Source organism: Cetorhinus maximus, chromosome 22 (genome assembly GCF_964194155.1).
Source record: "Cetorhinus maximus chromosome 22, sCetMax3.hap1.1, whole genome shotgun sequence".
Taxonomy (NCBI): domain Eukaryota; kingdom Metazoa; phylum Chordata; class Chondrichthyes; order Lamniformes; family Cetorhinidae; genus Cetorhinus; species Cetorhinus maximus.
Genome location: NC_135900.1, coordinates 31,809,545 through 31,826,993, shown reverse-complemented (window position 1 = coordinate 31,826,993; position 17,449 = coordinate 31,809,545). Strand labels below are relative to the sequence as shown.

Genomic DNA, 17,449 nt, shown 5'->3' with positions numbered 1-17,449 from the left:
AATGCTGAAGAAGAAATCTAGCAGCTGAAAACAGGGCACCCCTGAGGTGCAGTAAGCCATCAGCAGCAGAATTGTATTTGACCATAATCTGTAACCTCATGTCTGGGTATATCCCTCACCCTACCATTACCATCAAGCTGGGAGTGAACCCTGGTTCAATGAGGAGTGCAACTGAGTATGCTAGGCCAGCACAAGGTATATCTAAAAATGAAGTGCAAACCTGGTGAAACTACAACACAGGACTTAGATGAATGCTAAATCATGGATGCAATATGCAACAGACACAGCTAAGCGATCCCACAACCAAAGGATCAGATCAACGATCTGCAGTCCTGCAACATCAGTCATGAATGGTGGTGGACAATTAAACAACTAACCAGAGAAGATTCCACAAACAACCCCATCCTCAGTGATTTCAATGCAGAAGACAAGGCACTTGTAACCATTTTCAGCCAGGAATGCCAAGTGGATGTTCCATTCCTGCTGCCTTCTGAATACCCCAGCATCAAAGGTGCCAGTCTTCAGCCAATTCAATTCACTCCATGTGATATCAAGAAACAGCTGAAGGCACTGGATACAACAAAAGCCCAACAGCATCTCGACTGTAGTACTGGAGATTTGTGGTCCAGAGCTAACTGTGCTCAGAGCCAAGCTGTTCCAATACAGCTGCAACACTACCACATTTTTGGGTAGATGTCAAATTGTCCAGGTATGTCCTGTTCTCAAAAAGGACAAATTCAGCCAATTATTGCCCCACCAGTCTCCTCTCACCATCAGTAGTGATGGAAGGTGTCTTCAGTGTTGTCAAGTGGCACTTAGTCACCAATAACTTCACCAGTGTTCAGTGTGGGTTCTGCGGGGGGGGTGACGAGATACCATTGACCAGAAATGTAACTGGACCAGTCAAATAAATATTATAGCTGCAAGAACAGGTCAGAGGTTGAGGATTCTGCGCCGAGCAACTCTCCTCCAATCACATCATCTTGACTTGGAACTATATTGTTGTTCCTCTAAAATCACTGGGTCAAATTTCTGGAAGTCCCTCCCTAACAGCACTGTGGATGTACCTGCAACACAGACTGCAGCAGTTCAAGAAAGTGACTTGCCCCACCTTAAGGGCAATTAGGGATGGGTAACAAATGCCAGCCTTGGTAGCAAGGCTCACAACACATTAATGAATTTTTAAAAAGTTGCCCAGTGCTGATTTGAAGATGTATTACTGCAGCTATATGTAGTCTGTTAGCATAACTCCTCTATCATTCCTGAATTGTGCTTTTTGTTGCCATGACTAACTCAGCACTATTGTTAAACTTGCCACCAGATGTGCGGTTGCTGCTCAATGAGGACAATCTTCTCAGGGAGGGTACAGCACAGTAAGTAGAGTTATGGTTTAACTATTCAAATACTAAATCTGTTATAATTGCAAAATAAATGTTTCTTACAATTATTCAGACAATAATATGATCAATCAAAAACAAACTCCATATGACACAACCTTTCAAATATGGGGAGATTTCCTTTTCAGTATTAGTTGCGTTCTGCTCTGCATCAGAACTTTAGTTCTGCCTGCAATGAGGCAGGTAGGCCAGGCGTCTTGCTTACAGGCCATTGGCTTTTGGCCAAACGCTGGGAGGCAAAGATCCACAAAGGTTTTAGAGACCCCATGACATTGCAGTAAATTCTCTGCAGAGATAATTCACTGCCCTACCCAGAATACTGTCAAGTTCTTGAAACATTACATGAAGACTGAACTGTACATGAAAGCCAGCAAAAATATGAATAGTGCAGTTTTCTCAGCACTTTGCTCCCCATCAGGCCATTTCCTTGTTGCTGGATACTGTCCCCTAGAGGACAGTGACTGATTCTGAACGTTGACAGGAAGTTCAGTACAAGGGGTATCACAGCCCAGCCTGATCCTGCCCCTCACCCTATCTTTGCATGTGTAGAGTTTTTGTATTTAAAATGAAAGTATTTCACTGTGCAATGCAGATGACCATTTTAGTGTTCTAAAAATGAAATAAAAATCTTCCTTGTTACAAAAATTTATTAAATGCTCTAAATTGCTTTTATTATGTTAAGTTTTCCCCCAATAGGGCTTTGTAAAATTTGAATATTTGGGGAGCTAACTATTTTAGCTGCATGTGTTTGTACTTGGGGAAATCTATCCTTTCTATACCTTATAACCTAATATTTTGATTTTTATTCATAATCTAATTTTAGTGCCTTTGCACAGTATAATGTGGACCAGTTTACTCCAGCAAAAATTGAAGGGTATGATGATCAGGTATGGAATAATCTGTCTGTCATCTTGAAACTGCTAATATATAAAATTGGCATGAGCACGTTTAACTTCACATACTGTAATTGTTAATTTTATTGCATATCTGTGCTGTACTTCCCAAAGCAAATATTTAACTCCTTGTCTTGTGGGGAAGGTGGAAGAGGAGATCTGTGGGTGAGCAAGCTCAGCTGTCTGTGTTGGCAACAGAATTAGAGGTATGGTCACTGATGGCCTTTTTGTTATATTTGAGTCTCCAGTTCCCAGATGGTGAACTCCTGATCTAATGTTTGATTAGCCAGCTAAATTTCAGCAGGATATTTATTTTGATTCTTTATTGCAAATTTTTATAATGGCATCAGCGAATCAACATAAAATGAAGCTAAAATCTTTTCATTTATACTTTTTGTGGACTAAGTGACGAAGCAATTGAACATATTTTTGTGGTGATGAAGACCATTCCTGTAGCAGCCTGCTGATTCTGTATTCCTACAGAGAGGATAATTGAGCTGCCACCTGCTATTGCTTAACCAGAAGTGAATGGCATAGCTTTTTAAAACATCATATCCTATTCCATTGCCCATTTTTTCAATAAAGTTTAAAAAGTGGAATTAATTCATAAAATAATTAGATTATTTCCTGATCAGTGTTGCCAACTTAGTTTGATTGTTAACTCCACTAACTGTCTCCCACTAGATAAAATGGCCAATTTACATTATTTAACAAAGTAAACCTAATTCTACTGACTTTATAGCACAAGGTGTCAGTTTATGTATGTTATAAGTATGTTGCAGATATAGCATAACTATTAACGAAATAAATTAGAATAACATCAGCTTATTCAGTTTTGAAAATGCAAGATCTTGCTGATGGACGTAATTTCACAATGAAAAGCCATTTTACATAGTTGGAAAGTAAGATTCTTTCATTTCCAGTCAGAGTAATAATTCTTGTGTTCCTACTCGCACATTATTTGAATAATGAGATGTTCTGTTCACTGCAAGTACCAGATGGACATGTTGGCCATGTAAAATACTTGTTCTTTTAGTAAGATATTGCTTTCAGATTTATTTCTCTTGAATTAGCGTGGGAACTGTCTTTAATTTAAGAACTTTAAAAACAGTAAAATAATTATTTTTTCGTATATATAATATGGATACAGTAGCATAGTGATAATATTACTCGACTAGTTATCAAGAGGCCCAGACTGATGCTCCAGAAACTTGAGTTCAAATCCCACTAAGTCAGCTAATGGAATTTAAATTTAAATAATTAATAAATGTGGAATTAAAGCTTGTAACAGTAATGATAGTCATGAAGTTACCAGTTTGTCATTAAAAACCCATCTGGTTCACTAATGGCCTTCATGGGAGGTGTTACAACTATTGGACTTGATAAGACGGGTATGTTTTAAACTGCCTCCTTTAATTCAAAGTGAAAAGGAACTGTTTAGCGAGGGGAATATGACCCCCTATGAAATCTGTCACAATTAAGCCCATGTGACCTGGTTGTTATGGGGACAGAGGCCAAGGTCAAAACTTACTGAAAGTAAGGTGCAAGTTTTAACACCTGGGCACAAAGGAAGCAGCGAGCTGGTCTTGCTGTGCGCAGACTCATAGACTCTTAGTCAGACACAGAGGTTTGGGGAAGTCAACTAAAAGAAGGTACTGCTATGCCCAGCAGAGGAAAAGGGCTGTTTTGGGTTAACCACCAAGCAGAGTGCTGGTGAGGATGGATTCCCTGTTTGGAAAGACTAGGCTTGTGGAGAATTAAAGACCAAGGAGTCGCCAGAGGGTGCCCAGCTACTGGAAGTCCATTTGGTTATGCTCAAAAGATTGAGTGAGGGGACTTTGTTTGAAAGGACACTAGAAGAGTCACCTTGGTGGGACTTACAAGACTGCACCTCTGCTGAGAGTGTGATGTAATGTCTAAATGTGGAGTGGGGTTTCGGTTGTGTTAGAAGTCAATTGGGAGTACCTTTTATGTGGTTTTATGTATTTGCCTACCAAATCTTTAGCCGATGTCGATTTTGATTTGTTACAGTAAAAGTCTTAAAACATGAAATCCTGTCATGTGATTGTCGGTCACTGGAAAATTTATATTAAATTATCAGTCTCTGCGAGGTTTGTAACAAAAGGAAGTCTGTCCTCCTTTCCCAATCTGGCCACCGAATGGAACTCCAGTACAGTTGACTTTTAACTGCCCTCTGAAATGGCTTTCATTTTCCCTCCCTCGGGGAGGCAGTGGCATAGTGGTATTGCACTGGACTGGTCTGCTACCGGATAAAATGGCAAATTTAAATATTTAACAAAGTAACCATAATTCTACTGACTTTATGGCACTAGGTATCAGTTTATGCATAAGTATGTTGCAGATATAGCATAACTATTAATAAAATGAATTAGAATAACATCGACTTATTCAGAATTCTGAAAATGCAAGATCTTGCATTTGGGGGTACTCCAGAGACCCAGAGTAATTTTCTGGGGACCTGGGTTTAAACCCCACCATGACAGATGGTAGGATTTGAAGTGAATAAAAAGTCTTGAATTAAAAGCCTAATGATGACCATAAAACCATTATCGATTGTCGTAAAAACCCATCTGGCTCACTAATGCCCTTTAGGGAAGGAAATCTGCTGTATTTACCTGGTCTGGCCTACATGTGATTTCAGACCCACAGCAATGTGATTAACTCTTAAAAGCCCTCTGAAATGGCCTAGCAAGCCACTCAGCTCTTGAGGGCAGCCAGCGATGCCCACATCCCATGAATGAATAAAAAAAATAACATGCCGTTCGGTATTGCTATATTACAGGTCTTAATAACAGAGCATGGTGACCTTGGCAATGGTAGATTTTTGGATCCCAGGAACAAGATTTCATTCAAATTTGACCATTTACGAAAAGAAGCAAGTGATCCCAAGCCCCATGATGTCGAGAATGCATTGGAATCTTGGAGAAGTGCTGTGGATAATGCTATGAGAGCATATGTAAAAGAACATTATGCAAATGGTGTCTGCACTGTAAGTATTTCATTTTGAATTAATAGTGGCCAATACAGTTGTTCATGTGTATTACAGGTATTTTGCAACTCATCCATCTGAAACATTGTTAGTATGCTTTTCCACAGTGAAGGTGTCAATTTGCCAAAGTTCATCTCAGCTGCTTTTGTCACAGCATATCTGATTGCTGTTAAGATGGCCTACTTTACATATGTTTCATCTAACACTGCTGTTTTCATTGTAGGTTGGTACCCATGTTACTGTTCTGCCCCATGCCAAATAAAGTGCTCTTCCTCATGACTGTCCTTTTTAAATCTCTGTTAATAACTTGGATGCCCTTATTACACTTTTGTGATTGTGCTAGTACGTTTTCTTCTCACTCAAACCTAGTCAGTAGCTTATTCAAGCATTCAAATTAAATTCAACTGGTCCTTTGTGGGTGGCAGATGGCCAACCCTTATATTAACAATTATTAAACTCAAAGTATATTGTGTTGCATAATGTTTCGTATTTTTCTCAAGTACTACCCTCAAATGCCTACATGGAAGCTGTCTTCCAAAGGAGAGTGAGTAGTGTACCTGCTAAAACAATGATCCTAGGTCTGCCTTTTCTGTTTACGTATTATAAATATGGGAACTAGTGTCCACGAGGCATGATTGAGTCTGCATTCCTCTGCTTTGTTTTCTCACCATCTGGTAGATAAATATGGTCATTGCTTCTCCTCAAATTCTACTTGTTGGTCTGGGTACCAGCATCAGACGAGTGATGTCAGCCCTAGCTGGTACTGGTTGACACTGTTACTGTATGGCAAAATGTATTTGAAAGATTGTTTCAATTCCCCCCACAGCTTTTTCTCCCAGGCCTTTTACCAACTACCTTGCTACGGTTGCCATATATAAAAGGCCTGAGAGAAAAAGCAACAGTGGGAAATGAAACCAGTGAAGCCGCCAGACTGTGAAGGGTAGCAACACTAGGCTCTCTCTCTCTCTGGATTGGTTCTGGAAGTAGACAAAATCTGTACACCATAAAGGTTTTGCCATATGTGGTGAAATTCTCAATGGAATTTATGCCACCAGGAGAAAGTACTGCCTGGTCAGATACTTAGAACTCTGGAATATTGAAGTACTTTTAACCTGAAGTTGCTAACAATTTCATTTGGCAGTGAATGTCATTCCTTCAGGGCATGTATTCCAGCTGCTGCTTTCCATGTCATCTAAGCATAATTTGCTTTGGGAGCATCCAATTATGTTTTTATCACTGGAACTTGAAAATTTACTCTAAATACTCCAGATTTAGAATTGACACTTGTTCCTGAAACTCAGTAAATCATATTTGTTTCTTTAGGTAAAAAGATTCCTTCATCCAGTATTCAAATTCTATTTTGAACATGCTGTGTTTATTAAATTTTATAATCTCTTTCCAGGTATATGGGAAAACCATTGAAGGACATCAAACCATCATAGTATGCATTGAGAGCCATCAGTTCCAACCCAAAAATTTCTGGTATGTTGAACTTTTCTTACGATAGCTTTTTTGAAAGGTATTTTTCAAATGAAACCCCTGAGAAGGAAAAGTAATCAGCATTGTTAAAATTGATATTTGTGGCAACTCTTCATAAATGACACAGTAAAAGGTGTTGACAAAACTACCATGCTGTCTGACTTGAGGCATTTAAGACAAATCAAAAGGAGGATGGCTGGGAAAAATAAATGTTTGCTGATGATTGCAGTTTTCAGTACCTATCGCAACTCAGAAACTAAAGCAGTAGACTCATAGACAATTACAACACAGAAGAAGGCCATTCGGCCCATCGTGTCCGCATAGGTCAACAAAGATCTGACTATACTAATCCCATTTTCCAGCGCTTGGCCCATAGCCCAGGAGGCTATGGCAAAGCAAGTGAATATCTAAATACTAAAATGTTATGAGTTTCTGACTCAACCACCCTTTCAGGCACTGAGTCCAGACGCCCACCACCCTCTGGGTGAAAAAAATTTCTCCTCAACTCCCCTCTTATCCTTCTACATCTTACCTTAAATCTATGCCCCCTGGTTATTGACCCCTCTACTAATGGAAAAAGTGCCTGCCTATCCACCCTATTGATGTCCCTCAATCTTATACACCTCTATCAAGTCCCCTCTCAACCTTCACTGCTCCAAAGAAAACAACCCCAGCCTATCAAATCTTTCCTCATAGCTCAGACCCTCCAGCCCAGGCAGCATCTTGGTAAATGTCCTCTGCACCTTCTCCAGTGCAATCACATCCTTCCCATAATGTGGTGGCCAGAACTGGACACAGTACTCCAGTTGTACCCTAACCAGCGTTTTATACAGTTCCAGCATAAGCTCCCTGCTCTTGTGTTCTATGCCTCGGATAATAAAGGCAAGTATCCCATATGCTGCCTTAACCACCTTATCTACCTGCCTTGCTACCTTCAGGGATCTGTGGATATGCACACCAAGTAGTCTGTGCCTGGATGCAGCAAGACCAGGACAACATTCAGACTCAAGCTAATAGTTGCCGAGTAATTTCCGTGCCAGACAATGACCATCTCCAACAAGAGAGAATCAATCCATCTCCCCTTGACATTCAGTGGCATTACCATTACTCTCACTATCGACACTGGGGGTTGCCATTGATCAGAAACTTAACTGGCCCAGCCATCTAAACACTGGCTGCAGGAGCGGAGCAGATCAGAGGCTGGGAATTCTGTAGTGCGTAACTTACCTCTTGATCCCTCGAAGCCTGTCTACCGTCAACGAGGCATAAGTCAAGAGTGAGATGCAATACTTCGCACTTTCCTGGCTGAGTGCAACCCCAACAACACTTTAAGGTCAACACCGTCCAGGATCAATCAGTCAGCCTGTTTGATCAACACCCTTTACACCACCTTAAACATTCACTCCCTCCACCACTGCTACACAGTGGCAGAAATGTGTACCATCTACAAGGTGCACTGCAGCAACTTGTCAAACTGCCCTTTGACAGCACTTTCCAAACATGTGGCCCTTACCACCTAGAAGGATAAGGACAGCAGATGCATGGGAACACCACCACCTGCAAGTTCCCCTCCAAGTCACACACCATCCTGAGTTGGAAATATATTGCTGTTCATTCGCTGTCACCAGGTCAAAACCCTGGAACTCCCCAACGGTGGTTGTAACTGTACCAGATGGACTCCAGGAGTTCAAAAAGGTAGCTCCAAACTGCCTTCTCAAGGGCATTTAGGGATGGGCAATAAATGCTGGCCTTGCCAGTGACACTCATCTCATGAATGGAATTTTTAAAAATCCAACTCCTTTCATGACCTCAGGACATCCCAGACTTTATAGCCAGTGACTCTCTGGAGGTATAACCAGATTTGTAATATAAGGAACGTGGTAGCCAATTTGCACTCAAAGTTCCCACAAAAAGCAGTATGATCTAGAATATAATCTCTCTTTTTAGGTGTTAATTGAGGGATAAATATTGACTAGCCCACTGGGGAGAACACCCCTATTACCAACATATGAGGCTTAACATATGAGGGACGTTTGAGGACTCTGGGTCTCTACTCAATGGAGTTTAGAAGGATGAAGGGGGATCTGATTGAAACTTATAGAATACTGAAAGGCCTGGATAGAGTGGACGTGGGGAAGATGTTTCCATTAGTAGGAGAGACTAGGACCCGAGGGCACAGCCTCAGAGTAAAGGGAGGACCTTTTAGAACAGAGATGAGGAGAAACCTCTTTAGCCAGAGAGTGGTGAATCTATGGAATTCATTGCCACAGAAGGCTGTGGAGGCTAGGTACTTGAGTGTATTTAAGACCGAGATAGTTAGGTTCTTGATTGGTAAGGAGGTCAAAGGTTATGGGGAGAAGGCAGGAGAATGGGGTTGAGAAACCTATCAGCCATGATTGAATGGCGGAGCAAACTCGATGGGCCGAATGGCCTAATTTCTGCTCCTATGTCTTACACAAATTTTAATTAAAATTTATATATTTGTTATTTATACAGGCGGGGCAGGTACTTGAGCAAGATCCTGTTGTACACTTGCCTTGATTGTTAAAAATCAATGACAGTTATATTTATGTAGAAAATTGTATTAATTCTGATTCCAAATCATCCTAGCTCAACTATTTTGCGAAGATCTCTTACATTACCACAGCTTTTTCTGTTCTTGCCAATTCTCTCCCCTACCACCATCACCTTGCCCCCTCTCTCCCCACAAGTTCCCTTTCAAAAAGGGATAACTTTTTGCTGGAATATGTTTTTACAGTTAGTCATAGAAGGTTAGTATGCAGGTACAGTAGGTAATTAGGGATCTTGACAGGGTAGATGTGGAGAGAATTTTCTCTCATGGGAGAATCTAGAACTAGGGGTCACTGTTTAAAAATAAGGGGTCGCTCATTTAAGACAGATGAGGAGAATTTTTTTCTGAGGGCTGAGTCTTCAGAACTCTTCTTCAAAAGGCGGTGGAAGCAGAGTCTTTGAATATTTTTAAGGCAGAACTAGATAGATTTGTGATTAACAAAAGGGTGAAAGGTTATCAGGTGTAGGTAAGAATGTGGGGTTGAGGTTGCATTCAGATCAGCCATGATCTTATTGAATGGCAGAACAAGAGTGACCTCCTCTTCCTAATTCACATGATCGCTCTTTGGTATCTCGTCGAGTGGGCACCATTCATCTGCGTCTATAGCCGTGGGTATTGGAATGTTCATGGACTGCATGTAACATCACACCTAGTCCAAACTTGACTTTGTCTGATTTTCCCACACTCTCACTCCTCCTCCCCCCCACTTTCTGCTTTACAGCAATTACATTTGGTAATCATGATTGATACTCTAATTTTAACCCATGGGTCACTGAGGCCAATTATAGCACACTATCTTCTTCCAAACTAAGATCAAGTAACATGACATAGATTGGGAATTGATGTTGGGACCTACCTTGCCTTGAAGGCTAAGCTACCTATTTGATCAAATATCTCACCTAAAAAAGTCTATTAAATGCTTCGAGAATTTGCTTTGTGGCAGACAAAATGGAAGGTATTAGTTATGTGAAGACAAATCAAAACTGCAGGAAGTAGAAGATAAAATTCTTCAATTGAATACACCTTTTAGTCTCATTTAACCAAGTTTGCAATATTTCCACTTTGAGATTAATGTCTACTTTACATTATTGACTTTTTAAAAGGAGGGGCTGATTGTTTAGTACTTTAATTATCATCTTGCCTATTTGGGCCATTGATATACTTTGACTTGTATATAGTCTCTTTGCATTTATGTATACCTATACATTTTATTACTTCTGTCAAGTTTTCATCCAGGCTTAGCTACATTAGACCTACAATTTTTGCAAAAACTCAAGGATTTGCTAACGGAACCCAAGCAGTTAATGTTACGCTCAAATGTGTGTTTTTTTTAAAACAAATTATATCATGTTGACTTTATCAAAATAGGATTCAAGTTACCTTATTTATTTGCAAGGTTCATGGACTGCATGCATTTGCAAGAGAAATACCAATTGTTGTGACAAATTGCATGTATAAAGCATTATTTTGTTTGACCACCACCTTCATTTTCTGTTAATTGAATGAAGGAATGGACGTTGGAGATCAGAGTGGAAGTTTACTATCGCTTCTTCATCAACTCAGGTGGAAGGCATTTTGAAGATTCAGGTTTGTAATAACTGTAATATGGCTGTGAATCTCTCAATCCATAACCAATTCCACCCAAAGAACTTTTAAAGATCTTATTTGTTCTTGTTGATCCTCTCAATATTAAGAAATAAAGCAGGAATCAAAAATCACTTGACTCTGTAAACCTTTCCCTTCCTCAGACCATACACAATCTCCATCATAGGCTCTACCAAATGTTTTTTGAAAAAAAAAGATTATGCTAAACTCTCTAAGTGGTACCCACTAAAACAAACTTTAGTATATAGCTCTAATCTTACAATAGTACATTATGCCCTAGACCAATTTTTCTTCCTTGGGTGAAATTTCCATGGTCCTTGGGGTCCAGACCATTATGTTCTTTATAACATTCGAATACCTAAACCTACCTTTAATATCAGCTGTGTTTCTAAGTAGATACTCATGTAAAGTTGTTTATCACTCCAGGTTTAATTTTTTGTGTGTATTTCATATGTTGCCCACTTTCTCTTGAGTTATGGGTTTATTTTTTTGAGTGTAATTGGGTGGGCAGAATGTGCCCTACCATCCAACTGATGAAGTGTGCTGGTGGCTCCACCCATTTTAATGTCAAACCTTATTCAAATATTATCCATACACTGCTTACACATTTAGAGCAGAAATCATACAATTCATTCACAGAACCAAGCCAGCAGCTTTTCCCTTAAAGAGAAGGCCAGGTTGTCCTGGGCTGGGATCATAGGACTAGACGTTGAATGGGTAGTTTTCCATGGGGCTAAGAGGAGTGTTAGTGCTCCTCCTAGCTCTACAAAAAAAACAGTAAAAAAACTTAACTGAAGCATTTTCTGAGCAGCCTCTGTTGCCCTTTTGAGGACCACTGATTAGGCACTTTCTGTTGAATTTCAAGAAAACACGAGACCTGTGTTTCCCAGCTTGCTCCAAAGCCACAGTGGGCTCTGCACAAAAGGGAGCAGAGTGTTGCACAGTAGTTTTAACACTAAGGCAGCAAATGACTGAGACACTATTGTAAATATTTGAGACTTAAATTCAAATGCTGTCCTCCCAAATGGAAGTCTCATGCTTTAACATTATGGCTACTAAATCACCAATAAAGGTTTAAAATTAACAGTGAAAAATATCCAATGATCCTAATTATAGAAACTGATGACCTTTTAACAAATGGCTCATAGGTTTGAGAAATGCAAAAGATGTATTTAATTTCATGTGACTGACTTTCTGGTACAATATTGGTGTAATCACAGATGAATCAAAATTTCTGAGCATATTCCGTAACCTGGGTTCTTAGTGTGCTTGTGATTGTCAACTAAAAACAGTTTGCAGACCATTTTTCAAAGGAACAAACTTTTTATGCCACACATTATGCTGTAGTTACAATTTTTTTGTTTGAAAGTGGGGTACAGGTTTTTAAAAAGACAACTGAATACAAATCTAAATGTGTTGTAAATTGTAGTATGGATTGTTAGGAGTATTGTAATTTTTAAGAAATTTTAAAATCCTTTTAGGTAAAATTAGATTTTAATAAATGTAATGAAAATTGCAAATCCAAACCTTTTCACAAGTTTGTTTTTTAGGTTCACTATTATGAAGATGGCAATGTTCAACTGGTCAGCCATAAAGATGTACAGGAAACAATGTCTGTCACTGTAAGTAAAACTACTATGCCACATTCTAAGAATAATAACCATTATAGTTTCTTTCTCTTTTTATGATATTCTTTCAGGTAACTGCAAATTGTTTTTGTAAATCCTGCCTTGTGTTGCATGTTTTATTTTTATGGCACAATCTTTTACATATTAATGAATGATTTTTGCATTTTTTCATTTCCCACCCCCCACCAACCACCTTCTGTCTTCTCTCTTCCACTCCACATCACCCTGAAAGCACTGAATGTTGTTGATGTACTGTTTGAGGTGTCAACGGCTGTGGCTGATGGCTGATTGTCATTTGTCAACCTGGATGGAGCATTGGCTGAATAGTCTACCGAGAAAGGCATCAAGCTTCACCCGATCCTCCTATCCATATTCAATTTTCCAGAATGAATTTCTGATTAGCAGACAGAAATTGGAGCTGTTTTTTTGCCCCCGCCCCCATTTGGTTGAAGAGTATTGAGGCGATGTTTAGACCAGCTAACTCAGCATAGACAATCAAGTCTGTTTTGCTTAATAGTTAACTAGGTAGTATCTATACCATGTTGACTATCAGGAGAGCCTTTATGATTCTAATTGAAACTTTAACAAAGCTCAAGTTAATTGTTTTCATGTGCACATAACGTGCCTTCGGATAGTCTATAATCTAAATCGGACTCACTTGATATTTTTACATCTAGATTGCTCTGCTTTCTTTTATAGAATGAAGCCCAGATGGCAAAAGAATTCACAAAACTTGTAGAAGCAGTAGAAAATGAATACCAGGTATGAAATGGACATTTGATTATCTCAATGAAATATTTGGACTGATTTCTAATATTCCAAGATCTATGTTTAATGTGGTCTTGTGTAAATCTGATTAGCACACAGTTATAGATGCCCTCAGTCAGGTGCCATTCTGTCAGTTGAAGCAGAGAAATAAACTGCACAGCTATTCAGCATTCGTTTGGCTGAAACTTCCCTTTCATTATTTTTACATCGAAGCCTTTCATGTGTTTGTCTCAGGATTTTCAAATTCTTTTGTTCTTGTATGGTAATGTAAATATCTAACCCAATTGCCTCATTGAACAGTGCCTGAGTCTTCAGGTGAGGACCACGTGAATCAGCAGATTACCAACACTTTCACAAAACATGCTTAAAACAATAGCTGCTTAAATAGACAGATATAGCCAGAAAAAGCCCACCCAGGAATAGAATATAGCTGCTAACTGATTTCAGGAGGCGCACTTAAAAGTATTGTTGCAGAAGTATAATTTTCATATTTTTCTGCTTTATTATAAAGTAGGTTTATGGGTGAGAGTATAGTTGGGTCTGTCTGTGTGATTTAATTACACTTGGAGTCAAGTAGACTGCAAGTTTGGAGTTGTCAAAAGAAGTTAGGTGTAGAAATGTTTGAAATGCTGGTTTAAACATGGATGCTGGCTTAGCATGTAAGGTGTGAAGGGAATTTGCATTTTTAGATAGGTGAAGGGAGATTTGGATTTCAAAGGGATGTTAGTCTGTTTACAGCTAGCCAGACAAGCAAGGCTAAGGAGTGTGTTTATTTTTCCCAAAGGTTACTGATAATATTGGCAACATGAAAGTTTTTATATTATGAGAAAAATACAGTTTCAAAGTTGTATGGAGCAATAGAATTTACATTTTAAAGAGAGAAGCATATATAAAGGAGAATGAAAGGCTATGTGAGGAGAGGGCCATGTAAGATCTAACAGGAGTGTGTGAAACAGCCTTCAAGAAGCCTCCAGCATTTATGCATAAATCTGTTATGTAAAGTAACTGAAGTTGGGGAAGCCATTTGGAATTCCACTATCAATTGGGTACTGTGTTAGCTTGCTGGTTTTGTTTTAAATCTCAAATCTATTTTGGACTGTTGCCTTAAAGGGGGGGGTGTAACTAGTAGTCGGGCTAATTAGGAATTTTAGGAGGAGTTGTAGTATTAAATAATTGTAGTCTTATGTATGTTTAAAATTTTTAATTTTGTTAATAAATATTCTAATTTAATTTTTTAAATCGCAAAAGGTCTTGGTGGACTCATTACTTCTGAATTCAGTGCACACATCTCGTAATAAATACAAATTGCAAAACCATTGTGATAGAACGACTAAGTTTCCCATGTAAATTTGGTCCACCTGGCGCACGCCATCTGCCATGTCATAACAGTATATAAAGGAAACTAGTATGACCTCTCATTGAACTGATGATTACTAAGTTGCACAGACCTGTATTTAACAATATATTATGCACAAAATGCTTCTGAGCTTCAAAACAGTGTATTTTCCATTTCACTGTGAATGGTGTCATGATATATCTGACACATTCAATAAAGCTAATTCTGTGGTTAGTTATCACCATTGATATATATTAATTCTCTGTTTTTCCAGTTTTAATTTTTGGATAGAATTTAATATCTAAGCCTGTGGGGATGGTGTGTTGGTTGGTGGCAGAAATTTATTCCATTGACGAGGGATTTGACTCTATTGGTCCAGTAAACTGAGGCTTTCTTCCTATCACCACAACCAAAATATTAGTCAGTACTCAAAAGTAGCAAATCTTGAGTTGATTCGTCAGCTCGAGAGGGACTTGTAGGTGAGCATCAATTAGTGATTGTTATTTGCACTTCCCTTTTTTATGGAACTTGTAGCAAATTATTTTATTTGTCGCACTTGTGTTTCACTTTTTCACTATCTAAATGTTCACTTTTTCCAGACTGCTATCAATGAAAACTATCAGACCATGTCGGACACTACGTTTAAAGCCTTGCGTCGACAGCTGCCAGTCACTCGCACCAAGATCGATTGGAACAAAATTCTGAGCTACAAGATTGGCAAAGAAATGCAAAATCTTTAAGAGGAAGTTTTGCATGACTGGATAATTTTCGTGTCTGTTTTAAAAAGGTCTGGTCTCACAAGTGTGAAATTGTTGAATTACATTTATAAATAATTTGGGAAATTGCCTCATAACCTTTTTTAATACACTTTCAGTTGAATACCATTAGCGCTCATGATAGATTTACTGTGCACAAAGCACATGGCTTTCAATGCAGCATTTCCCTTTCTAACAATGTTAAAATAGTCTGACTCCTTGGTTTACTCATTAATGTGTTTGTTTTCATTTTAATGTATGTTCACTTTCTGAAGCAGCCATCGTGTTTAGTTGCCATACTTGTGTTTACAGTACCATGGTGAGACCATGCCTTTTTTAGGTTTTCTTTTTTGGTTCCCGCTTAGACAATTAAGTTGCTGAGGATCCAAGCAAATTTTAAATTTAACAGAATGGGCCTATTTCTTCCCAGTACCTTTATTTCGAACGGTTGACAACTACTAATCATTTATATCTGAAATATATCCCTTCATAGATTGCAGTCACTTCCACATAATTTCTGAACTTGCCTTTGTTCTCTATAAAGAAGTATTCTGTTCAGGGGTAAATGGCATGGGACAGAAAATACTGAGTTAATGGGTAAATAATTCAATGTGGTTAGTAATGTTTATGCTTTACTGACATGGCACTGTCTCAGATGTAGTTATTTCCTGCAAAAATATACATAAAACGCAGTTACTGCTTTGTGCCCACATAAACTCCTCCTTCAATGAGCTGTGTATTAAAAGTTACCCATGAGTTATTTTTTATGAAGCAGACACAACTGTACCAGAACAAGACACATTGTAATATAAACCTGTATTCATTAATTTGTGTGCCAGCCTGGTTTGTTTTCTCCTTTTCAGTGGCAATAATTTCAACATTGAATTCCCTTTCCATTTGTAAATGACAGCTGAAATTGTCATTGATAAATCTAGATCAGATTTCTAAAGGAAATGGACGGACATGGTATTTGTTGCACTGACAAGTACTGCCTTCCCAAGTTTGCAGTCAATATTATTTCAGCTATCTAGAATATAAGGCTTCAGTTAAACTGCCACAAATGTGAGAAGGTTCATGGTGCATTTTTCTAAGTTTTATTAAAACTTGGGCACTTGATCCCAATATGACTTGAATAAATTAAAGCCAAATAGCATGAAATGCCATATGGGAGAGGTTGCATCTTAGAGCCTGGTTGTTATACCGAGTGGCATATTGTTATAGCCCAGATGAAGCTGAACCTGAAAAAAGCTCAGTTGGTCTGCTGAATTGTTGCGAATTTTAGTATTGAATATTATTAATGATCTCTGCCGATATATTAAGTGTACTGGCTCAAGTAGCTTTGCCCATAAAACCCACGTGCAGTGTGCTCTCCCAGCAGACATATTTTGGCTTGACCACAGTATAATTCTGGTTTTGACTAGTGTTTTATGTATATGTGGCCTTAACGAGTGCAATTACTAATGTTTCCGACATTACAAGAGTGACTACTACACTTCAAAAGTATTTAAAGCATTTTGAGATGTCTGGTGGTCATGAAAGACACTATACAGATGCAAGTCTTTTTTGAATAAACTCTAGCCATCAGTGCTGAATAATATTGAGACAAAAAAAAACAAGGACTTTAGTATCCACGGGTTTATTTATTGAACTCATGAGTATCTGCATTTTAATATAGTAAAATCTATACAAACCTCCAAAAAGAGGACACTTTGGGGCATACAGTTAAGTATGAGGTGGCACTGGATGAAATGTTTTCAGTAGAATGTCGGATTACTTTACATGGAATTCATAGTGTCAGAGAAATCACAATCTCAGGGCTTGAATGCTTGTACAAATCTTCATATCCTACAATGGATGCTGGGTAAAGAACTTGCTATCCTGCAAAAGCCAGGAACTACGTTGTTTACCTTCATATAACTGTCCAGTTTCCAGGATGAATCTGCCCTATCCTCAACACTGCCACCAGCAACTTGGGAGATGAGTAATTCAGTGCATTCACATTAAAG

At 38.7% G+C, this 17,449-nt stretch overlaps 1 protein-coding gene across 1 annotated transcript in view; it reads left to right on the top strand.

Annotated features, from left to right (window-relative positions):
* LOC144696581 (F-actin-capping protein subunit alpha-2) overlaps positions 1 to 16,270 on the top strand; it is a 34,106-nt gene extending 17,836 nt beyond the window's left edge. The window contains exons 3-10 of the mRNA XM_078568041.1: positions 1,322 to 1,373; positions 2,221 to 2,284; positions 5,094 to 5,300; positions 6,703 to 6,782; positions 10,860 to 10,938; positions 12,507 to 12,578; positions 13,284 to 13,346; positions 15,288 to 16,270. Coding sequence (XP_078424167.1) covers positions 1,322 to 1,373; positions 2,221 to 2,284; positions 5,094 to 5,300; positions 6,703 to 6,782; positions 10,860 to 10,938; positions 12,507 to 12,578; positions 13,284 to 13,346; positions 15,288 to 15,428 — 758 coding nt within the window. The 3' untranslated portion in view covers positions 15,429 to 16,270. The remainder of the gene's footprint in view (positions 1 to 1,321; positions 1,374 to 2,220; positions 2,285 to 5,093; positions 5,301 to 6,702; positions 6,783 to 10,859; positions 10,939 to 12,506; positions 12,579 to 13,283; positions 13,347 to 15,287) is intronic.
* The last annotated feature ends 1,179 nt before the right edge of the window (positions 16,271 to 17,449 follow it).